The sequence below is a fragment of the Pieris brassicae genome, chromosome 5 (genome assembly GCF_905147105.1).
Source record: "Pieris brassicae chromosome 5, ilPieBrab1.1, whole genome shotgun sequence".
Taxonomy (NCBI): domain Eukaryota; kingdom Metazoa; phylum Arthropoda; class Insecta; order Lepidoptera; family Pieridae; genus Pieris; species Pieris brassicae.
Window position 1 is genome coordinate 8,606,334 of NC_059669.1, and position 22,886 is coordinate 8,629,219.

Sequence of the window (22,886 nt, forward strand, 5' to 3'; positions counted from 1 at the left end):
ATTAGCATAGCATTCTGTACGCCTAGTAGAACACTGCACGCTGTCTTTCTGCCGGTTCTAGTACTGAAACTAATCACACAAAGCTTTCCAGTATTGCTATTTGTACTTTATAAAGCGCTCAGTGTTTTCTGCCATTATAATCTCCTTGAGAGAAGTTAATTTGAAGCTTGCAAATAATGTATGTTTTAAATAAGAATTTGTATTACAATTATTGAGAAATAGAACTTACACTTATATCAACAATGCTTATCTAAAATATTTAAATTTAACCAAACCTCTTGATACTTATTGAATATTAGGCCACCTTATCCACAAGAGGTGCCTATATAACCACTGTATTTATCTATTCTCTAAATTTATATAGAATCTTACCTACCAACATTTCATAGAATTTGGTCTAATATTTTCTGTAAATAAATCAGATATGTCAATAAAAAACTGTTTTTAATTTATTAAAATAATTATTTTTAAAAGGCTTAATGTAAAAGGTGTTTGTTTATTTTGTTTTATTTTAAAATACAATATGAAAATTATTTTCTCTAAATCTAGGTATATGTGGGTAACACTGAAAATGTTTAGAATTGGAACATGTTTGAATTTCGATTTTGGAACTCTTTGGTAACCTAATGTAGTATATTGCATTAATTTGTTTTTGTGAATTTGCGGCAAATCTAAAACTCTTGTTACACGTGAAAATGAACCTAACGCGAAAACATTTTCGGTCAATTATTTATTATGACTTTCGTTATGGGCTTACTCAACAACAAAGCTAAGATAGGCTGCGATTAGCATTCCTTAATGAAGCCCCATCTCGTGCCACTATTAACAATTCGTTTAACGAGTTTTAGCGTGGACGTAGCAATAGCAATGATGATCCGCGTGAGGGACATCCTTTAACAGCGACTACTGAAGAACATCAGTGATGTGCGACGCATGATAGAGGAAGATAAGAGAGTAACCTATCAGCAGATACGGGCAAGCCTAGTCATAGGAATAAGTCAAGTTCAAAAAATATTACACGAACTTTAGGCGCCAGGAAGCTTTGTACCAGATGGATTCCCCATACTTTAACCGACGACCAGAAACACCTTCACATGGACTGGTGTCTAATGTTCAATAAGTTCAACGGCGGTGACTCAAATGCTGTATGGTCACCATCACAGATGATGAAAGCTGGATATATTGCTACGAACCCAAAACCAAAAGATAACTCAGTGGGTGTTTTCTTTCGAGGATCGGCTAACTAAACTAAAGAAAGGAAGAAGTCAAGGAAAAAAGATTTCCTCATTCTTTGGTCGGAAATGTCATTTCGCGATACTTGTGCTAGAAGATGGAATTACATTCGCTGTTTGCCTGTTGTCTTAGAAAAATTCGACAGCAGCACCCTTGAAGCAGGATCCTCCTTCACCACGACAATGCTTCAGCGCACTCCGCAAAACGGACTGTTGAATATTAGACTATAACAGGTGAATCATCCGCCATACAATCCTGACCTGGCGCCCTGCGACATTCGTTTATTCCCAAGAACTTAAGATAAAATTCGAGGTATTAGCTTTACCAGCCCTGAAGATGCGGTGAAAGCGTACGATAATGCCATAGAAGAGACCCCTTAGGAAGAATGGTCCCACTGCTTTTCTCAGTGGTTCCATCGAATGCGACGATGTGTAGAGAGGAATGGAAATTACTTCGAAAAACAATAAAATCGGCAACTTTCTACATTAAGCCGGTTTTCATTGTCTAAACATTTTAAGTGTTACCTCGGCATACTATTTACGGACAATAGGCTTAGCTTAGACTTTATGAAAAATACAGTCTTATTGGGACTAAATTGTATAAAACAAGGCTAATTAATTTATCAAAATTTCTATAATTAAAAGGATTTAATTAATTAGCAAGTATAATATAATATATATTCGTCTGTCTAATCTTGACACTGTCTAGAAGTTACTAATAAATAATCAGATTTTTTTTTAAATCTTGACAATAGCCTATAAAGTAATCGCTATTAAGTATTCAGCGGACCTACAGGGCATACCAAGACTATGGAACATCAAGCGAAAGCATTTTAAATATCGTAGATAGGATGTTTTGCTGAAAGAAGACTTTGAAAGTAAGTATTACTGCATTCAATGATTTTGTAAAAATTACTTCTCTCGGTGACGTCTCGTCTGGGATCGAACCGACTCAAATGAAAAAAAAATAACCCCTTATTTTTGTATGCTTATTAAGAGAATGGACAAAAGAATAAAAATTATTCTTAAGTTTCATATTTTAAAATATAGGATGCCCTACGAGTCCGTGAAACGAATAACTAAGTGCGTTCTTCACTCAACTGTTGGTGCGGAATTTTAAAAAACCGGTTTTCTTAATCCATTTTTACCTAGGAACACACAAAAGTATTTAGAAATACATCAAATTTTATGAGATACTATAAGTAAGAATATGTATAACAGTTTATGAAGGGTAGCAAACGCTGTAAAGTAGTGTGAAGTCTGGTGTTAGTAAGCAGCTAAATATTACTTTGCGACATTTACGACGCGGGGCCAAAATCCAGTGATAAACTCCTACAAAACGTTCGCCCTAGGACCTACTTCAAATACTTAAATATCTTAAATATCGATTAAAAACCCTAAATAAATAAGAAAATTAATATGAGCCGTTGGGATGAAAAATAACAAGATTTTTCAGACTGTAAAGGAAGAATGTATGACACTTCATATCGGCCTTTTGGCTAAAATCTTAGTTAGACTGTATGGGCTTAGGTAGACTGTATGTATGTAATTTTCTCTTTTATATAATTGCATCCCAATGACAAATGGATTGGCCCGTGACGCGTTTATATGTATGGGTAATGGGTATATAGAATATTTGAGAAACAGGGGCAAGCAATTGATAATCTAAAATATAAGTTTTCTTTTCGAATTTGGTGTTGTCAGACGTCATGAACTGGCAACTGGCAGTTGACATCTCAGTTAGTCTATTTGAAACTTCATAAGTTTACAGTTCATGCTAGCACGAGAATTCTCAATTCAGTTTAACACGGGAAACTCGAAGTTGTATTTAGTTGCAAGTGTTTGAACTACTTTTGAAACTCAATCTCACTCTGAAATAATGCATTTTAGTCGCTTTTGAATTCTTAGTTTTATTTTAGTTTCAATTATACATAATACATAGTCAACATGAATAATATGGATATATCAGAATGTGTTAAGGAATGGGAAGATTTGATTGTCGACTACAAACGATTAGAGGTAGCGCTTTTTGATTAAATAACTTGTTTGCTTTAAAAACATGTAATTTTTTTTAGGTTTTAAATGTTCAGAATAAAAACTATCACACACTCGCAAAAACTTACACGGTAACAAATCAATGTCTGGATCAAAGGCCAAAATATAATTAATTTTAGGCTATAATTTTATCTTAAATATTGCGCATGATTTTATAAGTATTTCTTATACGAGGAATCTGTAATTTCAGACTATTAATAAGGACTATGCCACAAAACTTGAAGAAGTTGGTGAACTTCAAGCATCATGTTTAAAGGAGTTAAACCATCAAAGATATCGAATGTCTATCATGACAAATGCACTTAAAAGGTCAGTTTATGTTAACTAAAGATCATTTCAAATGCACACTTATCTTATTATGCTTCATTTAAACATGTTTAGAACATTAGACATTACTACCTATTTAATAGTTTGTGAGGATATTTTGTATTTAATATTATATTTAGCCCAAAATAAATTTTTGGATTATTTAATATTATAATCTATACCAATCAGTAAATATAAAAACTACAATATTTATAAATTTCCACTATAAAAATATGTATAAATCAGAAAAAAATCCATGTTGTGGTCTCATTTATGTAATAAATCAATTTAAATCGTCAATAATGCTTTATAAATAACCGGAATAAAATCTGATAACACGGACTTTGTGTTGCATTTGTGTGCTTATCAGACATTAGTAGATTAATTATTTAATTTGTATGATTAAGCATAAAAAATAACATTTCAGTACTACTACTTAAATATTGATGAATCATATGCATATAATATATATTGCATTGTTATGAATTTCAAAAGTAATATTTTTATTTAACTAACATTACATACTTAACTTTTGTTGAATTTTAGACAAGCAATACTTTCTATTTTGTTACAAATTGAAATCATTTTATCATTTGTTATTACAATAATAATAATATTTTAACAAAAATTGTTCATTTCTAAAGAAGCAGTAAGAATGTAGTTTCTAAATCCAAATCATTGTAAATTGTATTCTAGAATGGAGAAAAAAGCTACTAAAGATGAACGAGTAGTTAACTTGGAAAAGGAAATTATGAAAAGGAAAGCCATGTTGTATGAGATTGAGGCGACTCTTCCTAAACAGAACAGTCTATATCTCAAAGTAATACTTGGCAATGTCAATGTATCTATTCTAAATAAAAATGATAAGTATGTATTACATATTTATAAAATTATCTCACTTATCAGTAAATTATCTTTTAGATTTTTTGCATTCTCGTTAATTAATCAATATTATACAGTGCAAAAATATTAGTATTATTTAATTTGAAATTGTCATAAGATTTTTTGTCATTTATGTAAATCATGCACCATCTTTTGAGTAAAATGATTTTTAGCTAAAGGTCTTAAATTTTATTTTCAGATTCAAATACAAAGATGAATATGAAAAGTTTAAGTTGATCCTGAGTGCCATCGCTTTTGTTTTAGCTATTGCTAATTTGTATATTGATTTCAGGTATGAAGCCCTAAACTTATTTACTTCTTAAATAACATCTAAAACTATTTAGTAGTTTTATCATACTTGTTTTACCAATTTGCACATACTTTCATATTTGATGGTATACCCTTATAATAACCAAAGATGAAATTATACCTCATAATTCCATTCATGTTCACCAGGCCCTTACAACTGATTCTTATATTCCTTCTGGTTTGGTACTACTGCACATTGACAATACGCGAGAGTATACTTAAAGTGAATGGCTCCCGGATTAAAGGCTGGTGGCGGTTGCACCACTTTGTATCAACTGTTGTCGCTGGCATTCTCCTCATTTGGCCCCAAAATCAGTCATGGGAAGAATTCAAGCATACATTCATGTGGTTTATTGCATATATTAGTAAGTATTTTATAATTTAAATACAAGCCAAGATCGAAATGAAAAGCAATTAATAATATAAAGAAAGTATCAGTAACTCAAAGCCATAAAGTGGGTTACTTTTTATAACTAGGTTCATATGTAATATCTTGGCCGACATCGTACTCGCGAGCCCCCTGGCATTGAGAGTGTCCATGGGTGGCTGTATCACTTAACATCAGGTGAGCCTTCTGCCTGGCTGCCCCCTGTGCTATAAAAAAAATATGTTGAAGTATTCTCTTTTCTTATTTTACTTTGAATGTATAAATCTATTCCTTGTAGCACACCCTAGTATCAGATATGCATGTGATATAAGATGGCATGACATGTCTCTTTGGCTGATTGAATATTTTAATATGTTTGGTTTAAGAAATAATCAAATTCTGTTAAAAATTTAACTGTTTCAGATAAATTTGACTTCCATTAATAATGTAATTTATCTTTCAGGTGTTGTACAGTACATGCAATTTAGGTACCAAAGTGGTGTTTTGTATCGGCTCAAAGCATTAGGTGCAAGACATAACATGGATATAACAATCGAAGGCTTTCATTCTTGGATGTGGCGTGGTTTATCCTATCTTCTACCATTCCTCTTCGGAGGATATATATTCCAATTGTACATTGCATATACGCTGTATCACTTGAGTTATAACCCGGATGCGACATGGCAGGTATGTTAATTATTTTGTTTACTAGGCTCTTAAATAATGCAGTTTTCATTATTACTATTTTATATATTATGTATACTTTTAAAATTTGATCATAATTTTAATTTAAAAATATAAAACGTATTTCGCTCTCTTAACAGACAGGGTGGCTATTCGTTTTCTGTTTTCATTTATTATTTATATCCGTTATCTACCTCACTAGATTTGTTTAAAAAATCTAGTTGTTTTAAATCTAGCTTTATGATTTCCAATTGTTTTATCAATTATTATCTTTGCTATATCCTTAATTAATCTCAGTACTGTGTTTTCTGTTTTATAAAGTTTATCATATTATTAAAGTAGCATATCATAGTTCGAAGTCCTAAGGTTATAAATTATCAGATGTCTTTATTTATTTTATTTGATTAGAAAATATCCTATATGTTTCTGAATCACGTCATCTCTAAAACAAAATTAATCAAAATTGGTGCCATGTTAAATATTAAGATTTCATAAATCAAACAGTACGTGATCGCCTTCATTATTTAGTAATAATCAATACATATTAAAGACTAGCCACAGACAATAGAACTAAGCATGTGTTCATTTGTTTTTTAAAACTACCCCCCCAACACAAAAAACAGGTAGCCGCGTTAAGTATGTCCTTCCTGTTACTTGGTATTGGAAACACCGTCACCACATTCCTCGTGATACCACAGAAGCTCAACGAACAGGTACAGGATTGAGTTGTGAGCAGACGCTTCCAGGGCATAGCATGAGCTTTATTAAAGGCTGATTCTATATATTCCGTGAATTGTATTTATAACTTTGCACTAAGGTGCATTACCCAGGAATGTGTATCAGTCATTTAAAGTTCATGGTAAATCCGAATCGTGAATTATTACAGTTGCCGATTATATACATTATAGATATGTATGTGTAAATAAGTTCTATACAACAGTATAGATAAAAAAATACTAAAAAACAATTTTAGAAAATTACCTTAATCTCAGCCTGGAAGTGTTGTATTTATGCTTCGAATTTAGGCAACGAAAAGCATGTATAGTGTTATAAACTTATCTGACCCCAATACATTACACGATTCCAGTTCACTGTGGATCAGATACGCTTGTGACGTTATGGCCCTCCTTGCATAGGGACTTCAAATAGTAGTCATTTTGTGAAGCATGGTGCCACTGTAGTAGTCTGTAGTCTTCTAGATGTTTGACATTCAAGGTTTTTATCAACCAATCGGATATGCTTGTGACACTATTGCTATAAGTTTGTCTCTGGAGTGGGCGCCTTTGAGAAATTTAGCCGCCGGCGGTATTGAAGATGTTTTACGAATAAACTTATTTATATGATAGACACTTTGCATAGGAATTCTTTCCTACTTAATCTCTTAATGCATCCACTAGTTCAAGTATTATTTTGTTCTGAGATCAACAGTTTATATTTTTTAATTTGGCAACTGGTATATAATCTAAGACCGAATATAATCTATAAAATGTTTAATCAAAGACAATATTGCAATGTATACGCTTTTTATAAATTATAACTTTCTTATTAAAATTTAAACAGTTAGACGTTTGATTATGGATTCAGTGACAATTTTAACGGTTTGTCTTTGTTTTACAAACGGAAGAGTTTGTTTACATTAAGAGTGAGATTCAGAATTGAGCACCTCTCCGAAGTCTTGTTTCTGAAACCAGATTATTGCATAAAAATAGCTACATTTCTGTTCTTTGCGATCATATTATTAGCGACATCAAAGCTTAATAATCATAATTAACACAATGAACATTTTTTAAAATCTACTTTAAAACTTTAAAACTTCCACAGAACATTATCGATAAAAACCAGACAAACCCCTGTTAATAAGCACAATTTTACAATTACTAGTCAACAAAATACATTTGCGGATTTTAATCTTAAATAAATTTATAACCAATGTCAATATAAAATATTAAAAAATACATTGGTATTTCCTTACTATGGCTTTTAGATAATTGGTCATAAATTTAAAACATAATTATTTATTACGAAATTATTTGTGTAAACTATCTATTGTCACTGGTGATTATTAATATAGGAAAAATTATTCAAATGTCAACAAGTTTAAGCAGTTATTCGTCATTGTGCCATTCTTTTGCTACTTTATTTTGCATTGTATTTTTCGTTTACAAATATCAAATCATTTGATAATTAATGGAAGCAAGGTCCAATGTGCTTCAATTCGAATATTCAATAATTTTAATTTTTTATTGTTGTCTCCGAATGTTAGGCTTAGTCTTGTCGCTTGTATAATAGTGACAATGTATTTAGTAGCATTTTATATGTGTTTATTTTAAATTTTATTTATCCGTGTGTAGGGCATGTGTTAGGAAATTATTCTTTGCAAAATCTCAATTTGTTTATATAATGTAAATGTGTATAGAATGAACTTAATTTATTGAACGAATATTTGCCTTATATACTGAAAGCGTGTTTTATGGGATACGGGATTAGTATACAATTTTTTAAAATAACCTTTGACGATATTTACAACTGTTCCTACTTGTAGGTGAACCACGATTTTGTATGTGACGCACAATTGAAAATGTTACAAATACATTATAAGCGGCATTTATGTCATTGGCATTTCAATGACTTTGATGTATTACGTAAAGGGTCGTTTTGCACTAAATATAAGTGCTGGCTTCCTACAACGTTATTAATTATACCTAATTTTTGTATCAGTAGCTCAACCATTAGAAATCATAGAAGGCAAATGTATAGGATTATTATTTGTATTAAAAATATTACCTGGTCCCTAGAAGTTTTAACTCAACACTAGCGCGAACTTGCTTATGGTAGAGCTACAAATGATCGTATAGAAGTCATTGTGATCCACCCATCGTTCAACTAGTCATCTATATTCAATGTGTAGTTGATAAGGGTACAAAGATCTGTTATTTATTAAAACATGTACTTAGCGCTTTGTATTTCATTTATGCGTTATAGTGGTTGTAATTATTTCTTAGATAGAAAATAAATGATTTTTTTTTATTTGCAGATTTATTTATGTTGCATTATTATCTACAGGTGACTTACTTAGCTGTTTTGTTCCTTTTGTTGCACTGCTGCAATATGTACACACTCCTCAACACGATGTACAAGAAAAATCATTTGCGCGGAGCGTTGAAGTTGCGCTACAAATTGCGAGCAATTGCGTACCGGCTCTCTAATGAAATAGCAGTGTTGGTACGTGATATTTTATAAGACGTGTAAAAGAAAAACATCTTTAAGATGGCTGCCGATATGACTGAATAAAATAATATGGCACGAACCGCGCTCTTACGTTTTTTATATTGTCTTTGGACCACAGCCATTTTTAAATTAGTTTTCCTTTTAACCGGCTAATAATTATCATGTTTCATTCTATTCTCAAAACTATTGCAAGCGGGTCTTGGCTTTGAAGTTTGCAATGAGTTTTTGCTGGTAAAATTTCCAGTAAACCTCACAACATTCATCAATTGGGCTATAGGTTTGCAATTTGTGCAATGTGTACGTGAAAATCTGTAATTGCTGATTGTCATTGTCAATTTAAAATACTTAAGCATGATTGAAGTATTTTATACAAAACTATTTAATTAAAAGTGACAAGACAGTGGCGCCAAACGGTATGTTAAAGTGGTGCTTTGTGTTATTCCTTTTCATTATTTGCTTAGTTTTAGAATGCTTGTATTTTCTACGTAGGTGTCCTGTAGCTTATACGTTTGTTATCGTATGCATTGTACAATATTTAATTCCATTTCTTATAAATTTAATCATTTCAGGATCAGAAATGGAGACAAAATAAGTACGACGCGAAACAGGAATGAAACATTTCCAGTAATGAGATTTTTATATAATTATTCTTGAAATATCATAGATATATTCATCTATATTTGTCTAAACATATTTTTCATATATCTGAAGGACTTATAATAGCCATATTACTTTTATGTAAATAAAAAGGTGGTTAAAAATAAAATTACCTCGTTATTGTTATTTTTTATTTAAACTGACGTTTAAAATAAAAAGCTTATATAAATCATATTATCAAATATGTTTCTAGGATCTAAAGCATGAAACTTTTATGTACAGTTATTTACAGCAATCAAAACAAAAATTTATGTTATCATATTATTGACTATTTACACTTATGAATGTTAATGTTTTGAAAAAAGGAAGATCTGAATTTATACACCACCAGTTACCAAATCAACGGCGTAGAGCGGGCGAAAAGAACTGGCAATAAACCCTTCGCCTCCATTTATTGCCATGTTTTATTGTACAAGGAAATTGCACTGGATATTGAAAGAAAGTCATAAGCATCAGCAGGCAAAAAGATACATTATAGTGAGAATAAAAACAAACACGTTGTCGATCAATGTTTAAACGTGTAAAGTGACTGAAATTATAAATCATACCACACACGATATCAATACAAATAGCACACGTTCACAAGCACGATGAATCGTCCCCATCGCACATATTTCAGGGAGACCCACAACACGAACCTTAAACTGCACGCAGCCACAAAGACAAACTTAAAAATATTTTTTAAATGTATATACCAGTCTTACAACAAAATTATTATCACGATCAGTATTCACCACCGTCGTCATTTTCTTCGTTTTCGCTATGAGAGTGAGTTTCACTTTCCATGTCCAGTCGGGGCTTCTTTATTAGTAAGCCCTGTTTTTGCAGTTTCTCTAAAGCAGCCATTGTACTATTCTTGGGAGCAGGCAATTCGCACTTTTCCTCGATCTGAGTTGCTTGCTTGCTGCTAGTTTTCACAATTTTTAATCCAGACACGCCACTTAATTTAGATATACTTTGTTGAGAACTCGTACTTGTTTCAGATCTCAATTGGGAACCTTTTTGAACTTGAGTGACATTGGAAAAAGTGGACTTGCTTTTCATACTAGAATATTGTACGCTATCTTCATCTTTCGTGCTTGTAACTCCTTCAACAGGAAACAGTGATTCTTTAGCCTTTTTAAAGCAACTGAAGTGGCCAACTTCATCGGAACTTCTTTTTGTCGCTGGTGACGCTGATCGTAGTGGTTTGTTACAGGTAATTGCTCGAGGCCTACTTTGTACAATTTGCGCTGGTTTTCTTATAGTTGATGGACTAGGCATTTGGGGTTTTGCGAATCGTGGTCGTGTGGGAACTAACGCGATGGAGGAATTGGCCACGACAGGCCGAACTTGAGGTCCATAATTTCTAACCTTAGCTCCAACAAATGACGCTTGTCTACTGGCTGTGGCCTGATTAGGATTTCTGGGTTGATGTATTGTTTGAGGCTTTATTGACCTAGAAACTATTTGACTAGCATTCTTTACTTCTTGTGTATTAACAGTCCGTATAGTTTTTGTGACTGTCGTTGTCACCTCTTCTATAACCATTTGTGACTGATATGTTTTTACAGTTTTAACTGTATTCACTTCATTTGAAGATGTTGCAGTTTTTTGATTTTGTACTGAGTTTCTATTTACCTGTTGTCTTTGAATTACTGGTTTAGCTTTAGGAGTTTGTACGTTTTTTGGAGAGTCGATAGTTTCGACACCTTGAGAATGCACTTCGTCTTCTACATCTTGCATGTTCCTGGCTGGTTTTATTGTAATTTCTTTATTAAGACTAGGAAAATTATTGGGTTTTTGTTGTTGAGGCGATTCTTTGGGTTGTATAATTTTTTTTATTGGATTGGCTTTAATTTGATCCTCTATGTCAAAATCATCTAAATTGTCATCAATATTTTTTACCGAGCTGTGAGGGGACTGTGGGGGTGATTCAACTTTTACGTTACTTTCATAACCGTTTTCCGGATCTTCATTTTCGCTTGCTTCGGCGTCATTCATTTCAGTTATCTGTACTTTTCCAGTACTTGTATCGGAATTGTATTCTTTGTCTTCGAGTTGATCACTATTATAGTCATGATCTTCGTCGTCTTCATCATGTGAAGGTTCATCTTTGTAATTTGCGTTAAATGAGTTTTTGGGTTTGATAGTGACATGTTTTAAATTATTTATTGCCTTCTGTAGATTTTTTTGCTCTTCTGTCAATTTATTACTATTATTTGTGATATTAGTGTTCTTTGATTCAAAAGTACGGGTGACACTCATTTTTTTACACTCTTTCGGGCCATCTTTTGTTAGTACTTCAGTACATTTAGTGCTTTGTTGACTCATTGATTTAATTGTAACATTTTTGTTTAAACCACGCAATGCTGCAGGTGGTGATATTTTCGTCACCGTTGGTTTATTGCTAAGACGATTTGTAATATTCGTAACATTTTGTTTCCACTTCGTTGGATGATCAATATCTGCATCACTATCTGAGTCATCTATGTGTAATACTTCGACATCATTTTCCATTGTACGTTTAATTACATTTTTTGGCCTTTTAGAAATATCTGTTCGTGAAGGTACATTAGTTGCAGTTTTAGAGGATACTGGTTTTGCAGTGACATTTGTCAGCCTTTTTAAGATGTCTGCATTACTTTGAATAACACTTTCTTGTTTCTGTGGCATTTCACTTTTTATTAAAACTTGGGTGTCACTGTTGGGTTGTATATCATCTTCAGCGGTATCATCATCTTTATTTTCTTCTTCATCTGACATATGATGATTATTTGATGATGGGGATGAACTGCTGAAAGATTTAATTGTTGGCTGTTGGCTCAGTCCTTTCAAAGAAATTATAGGTTTTTCGATGATAGTTTTATCTTTCGGATTTTCATTTTCTGGATCGCTAAATTCAGTTGATGGAGGCAAAATTTTGTTTCTTAAAACAGGTTTAATAGTTATACCCTTGTTTAAATTAAGAGATTGCAATGTATTTGTTTTTATACTACTATCAGATTCAATTGGCTCTTCGTCAATATCATCTTCAGGGTTGTCTTCAATTGTCTCTTCCTCATTATCTTCTGGTTTTTCTTTTTTTACGTCAATACAATCGTTTTTATTTTTAAAACTTATTTGTGATGAAGACTTTATGGTTACTTCATGGCCAAAATTTTGAAAAGATTTTGAAGGTAAATTTTGCTCTGGTGTTTTAGGGAGAGAATCGTACTCTTCGTCCATTGGTTGAAAATTAGGCGTTTTAGAGGTTGCTTCAGTTATTTCTACAATTTTTTCTGGTTCCTTTTCATCTTTAGTTTCATCATCTGGGCTTAAATGCTTATTTATATATGCTACCATACTATTTTTACCATCTTCGGTTTCTGGATTCGTTACTGCTTCTTTATAATCATCTGCAGATGTCATTATAGTATTGTCATAATCTGAAGATGAATCTATTTTACTAGATTGATAACTGTCTTGTTTGTTAACAGAAGTTTTTACTATTTTGATTTGACTATTTCCTTGGCCCATTAATTTTGAAATAACTTCATTTGCATCTTTAGAGGTTTGAGCCTTTTCATTAGCGCTTATAGTATTTGTTTTATTAAGAATTGCAGAAGAAGTATTAGGAACTACATTATTTGAGTTTGATTTAATGATGATTCCATGCTTTTTTAGTTTAGCTAAGTCTTTCTTTACTTTATTTGTAACATTGATTGCAGGATTCTTAGTTTTATATTTTCTTTTTAAAACCATTTGGGTAGGAACTTCTTCAATACCTTGAACATTCAATCCATCACCAAAAACATCTTTATTCATATTTAAGAACTCATCTAAAGTAATTGTTTCCTTCTTTGACTTTTTATGCTTTTTGTGTTTCTTAGATTTAACTTTAGGTTCACCTGATTCATCCATAAACATTTGAAGTAAATTATCCTGTAAGTATAATGAGTGTTATTAGTAAATTGAAGCAAGATAACATCATATAAATTGTAATTAAAATACTTACAACAGAGTCATTGACATCTTCTACTTTTTCCTTAAGAGGTGGAACAGCTTCCAGAGAAAATTCAGTTATCTCAGCTACCCTATAAAAAATTCTATTAATATGAATCATTTATATAAATGTATAATAGAAAAGAAAAAAATTACATTTCATTTGGTTCGCTATAGACATCTTCAGTTGAATGAAAAGTCAAATGCAACTCATATGCATCTAAATGATAAAGTATTGCTTCACAAACTGGGCACCGCAGGATATCTTCAGGTGATTGATTTTCATCTGCATGATCATCTTCCATATGTTTCTGAAAATTATTATTAATTATTAGGACTAATAACTTAAAGGCAGATGCAAGTCATTGTAATTATGCTAGTTTATAAAAGATACAACTAAACTTTAATAAAATCTGTATTACTTTCAACTGATTAATATATTTATGCACAACCATCTCCATTACAACTCTATAATAAAAAAACATTTTAATTCAATGAGAATTAAGTGAGAATCTGAATAGTTTAGAATTTGAAGTCTATTTATTAAATTAAAATTAAATTATTAGTAAATTAATAAATACAAGTAATTCAAATGTCTACATAAAAGAATACAATTTTAATACTTACATCTAAATTTACTTTATTATTGTACTCATCTCCACAGAATGGACAGTACAGGATTGACACCAACTCCTATAAATGTAAAAAAAATGAAAAATTATCTGACACATTACATAAACTTTTGAATCTCAATACACATTTTTAAAAAATCTCAATGTTTTATATAGTAGAGCATTCAATAAATTGCTGATCCAATTAAATATATTTTAGATAATGTCATACCTGATTAAACAATTTGACTTTTTTAGACGAGCCTAGAGTGTTCATTTCAATGTCTTGTCTATGAAAGAATTTGTTGTGATGTAGCATAGCAGATGGTACAAAAAAATAAACACTACACCTGTCACAATGATAGTCTTTCACTTCACAATTTGTTTGACCATTGTGGCTGGTCTTTATGTGTTTATTGTATAAATGCTGAAAAAATTATTATCATAATATAATATAATAATAGATTAAATAAAATTGGGTTTCGGCTATGCCTAATAGGCTTGAGTATTTTTTAATAAATCAATATGGATTTTCTATCAATATTTATATAGGTATTGAATTTAAATTATTAAAATACTTCTAACAGTAAGTATTCAGTCTAAAGAGCAGAGTGATTTCTGTTTGGAACAACTATTATTATACTGTGTAATAAAAGTTAAAGAAGTATGCTAACCTTCATAGTAAAAAGCTTTCCACACCATGGACAAAAATATTTAGCATCATGGTCTGGGTGCATTTTATGTTTGTGTGTGATTGCCTTTGATATTGTTGGAAAAAGCTCTTCACACACATCACAACCAACAAGCTCACTTTCTTCAGATTTTTCGGTAGATGTGGGGACTTCATTTTGAAATTTCGATTTGTTAAACTCTGGATCACCATGTTTTCTGAAAATTAATTGGTTTACTAATTTGTTATATGTATAATTTTAATTTACGGAAATAGTTACACCTCCTCTCTGATACGAGATGTTTGTGTATCTACTCTTGTTGTGAGGAGCTCCTTTAACGCTTGAAATGAAACTGTATACCTGAAATGTTCCTGTAGTAATTCCTTGTCATTAAATCCTGCACTGCAGAAAATACATTTAAAGTTTTCTACACTTGTCATTATGATAAAACAGATTTTGAATAGATCTTTGTTGGTGTTGTCTTCGCGATAACTTATGTATATTGTGTTAACAAAAAGCCATCTTCTCAGTATTTTCTACATTTCGGTTTATCGATACCCTTTAAGCTATTAAACGATTAATTGATCAATCAATCTTAATCGACTCACTATAATATTTAGCTATTTACTTATTTAGTCTTACAGTCAGCCCAAAACACCGATTATTTTAACAGAGTACAGACCATACAGGTTTAATAAAGGGTTCAATATAGAGTGCGGCAAATACTAAAAGCGTAGTGGTACTCGCATGACTGCGAGTAAGCATGACAGATGACTATTGACTACGTAGACGTAGACAGATAATAAGATCTAATTTCTTATTAAGCAATAATATAATAAATGTATAACAATTAAAATGAACTCGTCTCGTGTATACAATACCTGAGAGTTTCGACTTTTGACTAATATTAGCAACACTTTATGCATTTTTAAAACTTCAATTTTTTTAGGATTTAATGGATTGTGGTTGTGGTTGGATCAACCCACATGTAACATGAGTAACTACTATTTTCTTATATAATTACTTGTTTTGCCTACTACATAACTAAATAAGCTTCAATGTAGGTTACATTATTATTATATTAACGTTCAGCGACAAACGTGCTGATTAGATCTATATAACCTTGAAGATAATTTTTTATACAAATTCAATATTACAAAATACACAGAGCGAACTTTGTACTGACGTTAACGTTTTATAGAGGTTAGCTAAAAATAAAATGACAAAAATATTTCAATTAATTCACATTCCGAAACGTCTGTATTCTGGATCGGCGAAAGATAAAGTGATAGCAAAAAAATACGTTTTAACCAAATACTTTCAAGGTGAGCCGAAGGATAGTGATTTTAAAGTTGTTGAAGAGGAACTCCCGGATCTGAAAAATGGAGGTAGGTACATGCCACTACATCTATGTAGAGCATCGCTTTTTGAAATATGATAATATTACTTAAACACTTGTAAATAAATGATTTAGTTTTAATATTTATATATATATATGACAGTCAATCCAATGCATTTTATATTGTATGTATAATCTCGGCTTAAAGCTTTAAGGAAATATTTCGTTTGTACTTAATAATGTAAAAATTCTGTAATTAATAAGGAGCAAAATGTTTTCGGTAAAGTGTATTTTAGTAGTTTTTTGTTAACTGCTTGCAAGCTAAATATTTTAAATTTTGTTTTTATAGAAATATTGGCACAAGCCGAATACCTGAGCGTCGACCCATATATGCGAGCCTATATGATTGGTTACAAACTGCCGACGGACATGATTGGGAGCCAAGTGGCTAAGTAGGTATTGCCTTACTTATATTAAAGGAAAGGATTTTTAAAGAAGACCTTGTCACCAACTCCATGGTTCAGTTGCTTAGCTTTCGGTCGAATTAAATTTACACAAAAATCCCGTTGAGTTTGATTCCTGGTGAAATAATTCAATTCGGGTGAAAGATTACCAATGTAAATAGTTTTAAGGGTTTAACCCCGTTTAACGTATACGCCCATGCTAAACAGTTTTTTTTAAATAATTTTAATGCTTACATTGGGTATTCATAGACTTACGTATCGACTCCCGATGTCGAATCGGTCTTTTTGATCGTTTTGTATCACCTATAGACATTGACGTTATCAGGTTTAATTAATAATTTAATTTTGGTCGATTTAAAAACAGTTGTGTTATTTCATGTAATATTATTGTGTTCTAAGTAGTATTCAAGTAAAATACAGATATTCAGTGATCTGTCGTTCAATTGCTATGGGAGAAGAAAAGCGCGAAGAGACATTACCTTCCATAGCATTCAGCCGGGGCCGCGCCATGGGTAGCGAATGTGTGGGAAACCCCTGAAGCGCCTTCTATTTTTACCATTGTTCAAGTATTAGTCTATTTTATTATTTGTTAATATTGACCGGAAGGAAAACGTTTTTTAATTTTATAAACTTACTTAAATAATATTTTGTTAAATAGGTAAGACATTCGCTTGCCAATTCTTGGGAAAATTAATACGCGAATTAAATTGTTACATACTTTATTTATGATGTAATGTATGTAATTACTAACTTTTAAGGTCAGATTTATGACATATTTGTATAATAAATCCAATCTTTAAGATGGTGTGAGTGTGTATGTGTGTCGTGTGATGATTTAGGTTGGCAGCGTCGTTTACTATTAAATGTAAACTATGGCTATAACTATACGGGATTTAGATCTCCAACAATCTTTTTTGAAGATCATTATTCTTACCGCGTATATTTGATCCATTATCATAGCCTTGTCCCCTTAAATTGTGTATGTCGATATTAATTTTGTTTAGTGGTTCAATTATAAATGAAGTTTCAGCGCGGCGCCAGTTGTATCTGTAATCGGACAGAAAGCTAGGAAATGCTCTCTTATGGAAATAAGATATAAAAAAATCTAGTTTCCATTACATACATTAAAATTTACAAATCAGGAGTGAGGAGTACAAGTAATAGAATTACTGTATTTACTAACTTATGGATACTCAACAACAAAGAATATGTTGTTGTGTACAGTACCATAAATAATTGTACCGCACACTTCGCACACATGGGTGGCGTGGCCCCCTTATATCACACGTAAATTTGAAAAGAAGAATTTCTTCGGGAATATATTCCCAACATGGACAACTGACGATTGACGTAAGGAAGTCATAGCTAGCGTTAAGTCTTGTCTGAATCACACAATGAGATGTTAAGTAGTAAATAATTAAACTTTTTCTCGCGTAAGAAATGCCTAATCCAAAAATTTCAGGGTAATAGAGAGTCGTAATGATAAATATCCAGTCGGTAGCTACGTGACAGATTCATTTGGATGGCGGACTCATACTATTTGCAACCCTGATACTGTACGACCGCAGGATGTTATGCCTTTAACAAAGATTCCTAATGTCGAGCCTCATCCTGTGTCTTTAGCCCTCGGAGTTCTGGGAATGCCTGGGTGAGTTTGGAAGTTCCATAGATAAATACTTAATTTGATTTTGAAAATTTTTTTTTGAATGTTTGCTAGGTTTGCTACGTTAAGTAATTGTCATTCAACCTTTTCTATTTATATAAATCTGGAATATTAGAAAATATTTAAACATGTAATCTTAAACACGCTACTCTAACCTAAAAAATTCAGGTATGTAATATTGTATTTATCAATTTAATATTTACTTAGCATAGTATACTTCTTACAGAAACACTGCTTACTTCGGATTGAAAGAGATCTGCAAACCAAAATCGGGGGAGACAGTTGCAATAACTGGTGCAGCGGGTGCTGTTGGCTCGCATGTTGGTCAAATAGCTAAGATTTTAGGTGCGTTCTAACTCTAATTAACGTTTGTATGATTCTCTATTAGACCTGTCAGATACATATTTTCTACACATGCCCAAGTGACAATTTAGCCCTACCCCACATACTTAGGTGTTCTGTGGCAACCAGAAACAATAATTGTCTTCTTTTTTTTTTGTTGAAATGTTTAGACCACCATTGATTAAATACAATATTAAACGCTTACGTAATACGTGACCATCTGAACATGTAACGTGAGAGAAGTATAATTTAGTACACAGGTTTTTTAAAAAACCTAAATTTAATTAAGCTTATTAACTACTACTACTGTTGCTAAGGGTTATAAATTGCCATCCATCTCAAAATAATTCATGTATGTAATAAGAAAAGTGTACTTGATTCCGAAAAGGCCGGCAACGCACTCGCCTCTCGCCTCTCGCCACTCGCACATTCATGGGCGGCAATGTCACTTAAGATCAGATTACCTACCGCCCGATATTAAAACGACTAAATTTTCTTAATGCAGGTTGTAAAGTGATTGGTTTCGCGGGATCTGACGCAAAATGTGACTATTTGGTCAAAGAGCTTGGTTTTGATCACGCTTTTAACTACAAGACAGCAGATATCAAAGCGGCACTCAGGCAAGCTGCTCCTAACAGAGTAGATTGTTATTTTGATAATGTACGTAATACTTATTACAACTATGTTACGTTTATAGTTCATATTTATTATGCTCGTTTCTCAGAATTACCACTTTTTTAATAGCTTAGGCCTATTAGGGCTGTACATTACTGTAAAATAATGAATTCAACCAGATGCCCTCAGAAATATTTCCGAACCGACTTCTTCAAGATAAGAGCGTACTTTCTTAAAATTCCGGCGACTTGCGAATCTTTTGGCAGTGTAATTAAACATCAGCATCCTGTTCAATAAAAAAAATGTTATTGCAATTAAATACATATTAGTTGCTATCGTTCATTTCGTTATGAAATTTAGTAAGAGTAATTTCAAAATACGTATTACGTTTGGTTACGTGGGTTGGTTGGTAATTATATACTCTTTACTAGCGACCTATTTTGCAAATTGTTGTAACTTTTTTTTGCTTTTAGGTCGGAGGTGAAATTAGTCACAAAATCATGACACATATGAATAAGTATGGCAGAGTTGCTGTGTGTGGCGCAATATCATCGTACAACGACCTCAAACCCCCAAAAGGTTTTTATTCCGATTAATAATTGAATATATAAAAATTAATCCCTATTTCCCTTAGTCACGGCGTTGATCACGCGTTAACGGCTGGACCGATTTCGCTAATTCTTTTTTTGTTATTGTTATTAGATAATTTAAGAATACCATGGTGGTTAACCATATTAAGTAATCCTGACTTTTGTTACGATGGCAAATTTGTTTTTTCAGTGCATAGCGCTTTTACAATTCAAACTTTTTTGATGTAACCTTATGGCGTTAGACATACATAAATAAAATAAATAAATTATACCAATTCCAAATCAATATTCATAGTTAAGACAGGACAACGTCTGTCAGGTCCGCTAGTTATAAATATAAAACAAATGTAAATGAAAATATAGCGATCAAAACTGCTTTTTTGGAAGGCGAGTCTGTCACATGATCTGTTAAATTTTTTAAAGATAAATTTATAACATGTACAAGATTACAAGAACCATTAAAAATCTACAATCTTTTCGGACTGGGCCTCAGATTTCTGTCGACTCATTCATTGAGTCTTAGGCATTCCGGTTTCAACTATATATATATATATATGTGTGTGTGTGTGTGTGTGTGTTTACACACACACACCATCAGATCGACCGAATAGATACGGAAAATTTCGTCATCGGTAAAGTTGTTTCGTAGAAGTGTAGTTACAAAACTAGTGACACGAGATTGATAATATTTGACTTTTTAGATGCTCTTAACAATACAAATGTACCGCAAAAACAGTTTAAATTTGAATCTGTAATATTTTTCATTCCAGTGACAATAATGCAGCCGGCCATAGTGTTTAAGGAGTTAAAAGTGGAGGGATTTTTAGTAAACCGATGGACGCATAGATGGGAGGAGGGCATAAATATGAATTTGAAATGGCTGGAAGAAGGCAAAATTAAATATAAAGAAGAATTATACCACGGTTTTGAAAATATGGTGACAGCCTTAAATGGTATTCTTAGAGGAGAAAATACAGGAAAAGCCGTTGTTAAAGTCAATTAATAATTACAATTATACATTACTGTACCAATTAAGTTTCGTACATTTCTTATGGTTTTAAGTCAAAGTCCATTTGTAATAAATAATAGTGTTATATTTTTTCTATTGGCATAATAAACAAATTAACAGTTGTTTATGGCTTATTATTTGGAGTTTTAATTGTTGGCTTTGTATGCATTTAAAAGGGTAACCATTTAAATGGGTATGTGAGTCTGTCCCAATCTGAAATATTAGGTCTTTACATATGAAATTGGCGTTTTGTATGGGAGGAACAAAAAGTCGAATATTTTTAAATATAATATATTTAATTAATCAAAGTATGAACCATTGTTTTCTATGCACTTTTGCCATCTCATAGGTAGTGCATTGATCCCTTTACTAAAAAAAACAGTCGGACGAGAATCAATAAAATCTGTGGAGGCGATTTGGACTGCCCCATCAGAGTTCAATTTTTTCCCTTGCAAGAAGTTGTCCAAATTTCGAAAAAAATGGTAATCTGTTGGAGCAAGGTCCGGGGAGTACGGAGGATGTCTTAGACATTCCAATTGAAGCTCTTCTAATTTGGTAGCCGTCTGTTGTGCAGTGTGTGATCTAGGGTTGTCGTGAAGTAGCAGTGGCGTGGAGCGATTGACCAGCCTAGGTTGTTTAGCCGCTAGCTTTTCCATAATGGTTTGCAATTGCTGACAATAGACATCAGCCGTAATAGTCTGGCCAGATTTGAGAAAACTGCAATGAACAATACCGGCACTAGTCTACCAAACGCTTACAAGTAACTTTTTTGGGGTTAATTTTCGATTGGGGCAGGATTTGGCTGGCTGGCCAGGATCCAACCATTGCGCTGAGCGCTTCCGATTATCGTAAAGAATCCATTTTTCATCACAGGTAATGATTCGGTTTAAAATACCTTCATTATTGTGCCGGTTCAGTAATGTAACGCAGCAGTCGACGCGCGTTTGCCGGTTTGCTTCAGTCAATTCGTGAAGTAGGGTATACTTTCAAGCTCTTTCCAATTTCTTTCACGTGAATTAAAACAGTTTTATCACTAACACCGCAGCCTGCAGCTAACTCGGACTTGGTTTGCGATGGATCCGCTTCCACAATAGCCTTCAATATTTCATTATCAACTTGGGTCTCAGCCCGTCCACGGGGCTTGTTCTGCAGGTCGAGATTTCCAGAACGAAAACGTTGGAACCAAAAACGAACTGTGTTTTCTTTTGCAACGTGTTCGTTTCTAGTGCCACGGCGGAACTCGTAAATAATGCGATACCTTAAGTTTTCCATTTTGTAAAATGAGTGACGCAAACAGAAAAAAACAAATGAATGACGGTCATTGAAGCACAAATACATGAGTAAATAGCTGTACAAATTTGAATTTGGAATTCCTTATCAAAGAGGAGAACGTCGCTTAAAGCTTTCTGGTTGCTGAATATCGTTCCCAGAGTCATAGAGTATCCTCTAGTTATCTATGTATTAGCTGTCATATGTATAATAAATTTATAAATTTATGGGTTCCAAAAGAAATTGGAACTACTCTACTACTACTCCTACGGGGGGCTGGGTTCTATAGATATTTATGCATTTTTTATGTAATGCTAGAGCGTACCAATTCTTGAAAGCCCGGCAACCTACTTGCGAGCCTTCTGACAATGTGAGTGTCCATGGTCGGCAGTATCACTTAACATCAGGTGAGCCTCCTGCCCGTTACCCTCCTATTACATTTAAAAAAATATTATTAAAATGTATAACCCCATATCTATTGAGGTTGATGTTTCGATGAATTCTGGGTTTAATAGCATTAACAGCCTTTGTAGTTCTTACAGCACGCGGCCGACCCGATGTTTTCTGGTCTTCGACAGACGAAGTGTTGTTGTATCTGTTTATAGTAGGATATACGAACATACGGTTGAT

General features: G+C 32.6%; 3 protein-coding genes across 5 annotated transcripts; 2 read left to right on the forward strand and 1 right to left on the reverse strand.

Moving 5' to 3' along the window:
- The first annotated feature begins 3,009 nt into the window (after positions 1–3,009).
- On the forward strand, positions 3,010–9,840 carry LOC123710020 (transmembrane protein 120 homolog). 2 transcript variants are annotated; one of them, XM_045661673.1, is made up of 9 exons: positions 3,010–3,251; positions 3,478–3,596; positions 4,290–4,460; positions 4,675–4,767; positions 4,932–5,149; positions 5,615–5,838; positions 6,459–6,548; positions 8,899–9,057; positions 9,633–9,840. In XM_045661673.1, the coding sequence occupies exons 1-9, from the start codon at positions 3,180–3,182 to the stop codon at positions 9,675–9,677; spliced, it is 1,191 nt and encodes a 396-aa protein (XP_045517629.1). In that variant the 5' UTR covers positions 3,010–3,179; the 3' UTR covers positions 9,678–9,840. The 2 variants fall into 2 exon arrangements, with proteins under 2 accessions (XP_045517629.1, XP_045517630.1); XM_045661674.1 differs by lacking the exon at positions 6,459–6,548 and having other exon boundaries at positions 3,012–3,251.
- A 27-nt stretch (positions 9,841–9,867) lies between these two features.
- Positions 9,868–15,941, reverse strand: LOC123710019 (enolase-phosphatase E1-like). Of its 2 annotated transcripts, none has more exons than XM_045661672.1 (7): positions 15,847–15,941; positions 14,969–15,182; positions 14,527–14,721; positions 14,311–14,376; positions 13,840–13,994; positions 13,697–13,775; positions 9,868–13,623 (listed from the first exon to the last, which is right to left on the reverse strand). In XM_045661672.1, exons 2-7 carry the CDS (start codon positions 15,029–15,031, stop codon positions 10,444–10,446), a joined length of 3,738 nt encoding a protein of 1,245 aa, XP_045517628.1. In that variant the 5' UTR covers positions 15,032–15,182; positions 15,847–15,941; the 3' UTR covers positions 9,868–10,443. The 2 variants fall into 2 exon arrangements, with proteins under 2 accessions (XP_045517628.1, XP_045517627.1); XM_045661671.1 differs by lacking the exon at positions 15,847–15,941 and adding an exon at positions 15,326–15,671 and having other exon boundaries at positions 9,869–13,623.
- On the forward strand, positions 15,814–21,109 carry LOC123710021 (prostaglandin reductase 1-like). The gene is made up of 7 exons (XM_045661675.1): positions 15,814–16,353; positions 16,654–16,756; positions 18,231–18,416; positions 18,658–18,776; positions 19,279–19,433; positions 19,862–19,967; positions 20,749–21,109. The coding sequence occupies exons 1-7, from the start codon at positions 16,185–16,187 to the stop codon at positions 20,979–20,981; spliced, it is 1,071 nt and encodes a 356-aa protein (XP_045517631.1). The 5' UTR covers positions 15,814–16,184; the 3' UTR covers positions 20,982–21,109.
- Positions 21,110–22,886: the final 1,777 nt, after the last annotated feature.

Excerpts from the sequence above, each read along its gene's own strand:
- LOC123710020 (XM_045661673.1), top strand. The coding sequence starts at position 3,180 with ATGAATAATATGGATATATCAGAATGTGTTAAGGAATGGGAAGATTTG. Across the intron at positions 3,597-4,289 it reads ATGACAAATGCACTTAAAAG|AATGGAGAAAAAAGCTACTA; the intron begins GTCAGTTTATGT and ends ATTGTATTCTAG. Across the intron at positions 5,839-6,458 it reads ACCCGGATGCGACATGGCAG|GTAGCCGCGTTAAGTATGTC; the intron begins GTATGTTAATTA and ends CACAAAAAACAG.
- LOC123710019 (XM_045661671.1), bottom strand. The coding sequence starts at position 15,405 with ATGACAAGTGTAGAAAACTTTAAATGTATTTTCTGCAGTGCAGGATTT. Across the intron at positions 14,377-14,526 it reads AAGTCAAATTGTTTAATCAG|GAGTTGGTGTCAATCCTGTA; the intron begins GTATGACATTAT and ends TTACATTTATAG. Across the intron at positions 13,776-13,839 it reads TATAGCGAACCAAATGAAAT|GGTAGCTGAGATAACTGAAT; the intron begins GTAATTTTTTTC and ends AATTTTTTATAG.
- LOC123710021 (XM_045661675.1), top strand. The coding sequence starts at position 16,185 with ATGACAAAAATATTTCAATTAATTCACATTCCGAAACGTCTGTATTCT. Across the intron at positions 16,354-16,653 it reads CCCGGATCTGAAAAATGGAG|AAATATTGGCACAAGCCGAA; the intron begins GTAGGTACATGC and ends TTGTTTTTATAG. Across the intron at positions 19,968-20,748 it reads CGACCTCAAACCCCCAAAAG|TGACAATAATGCAGCCGGCC; the intron begins GTTTTTATTCCG and ends TTTTCATTCCAG.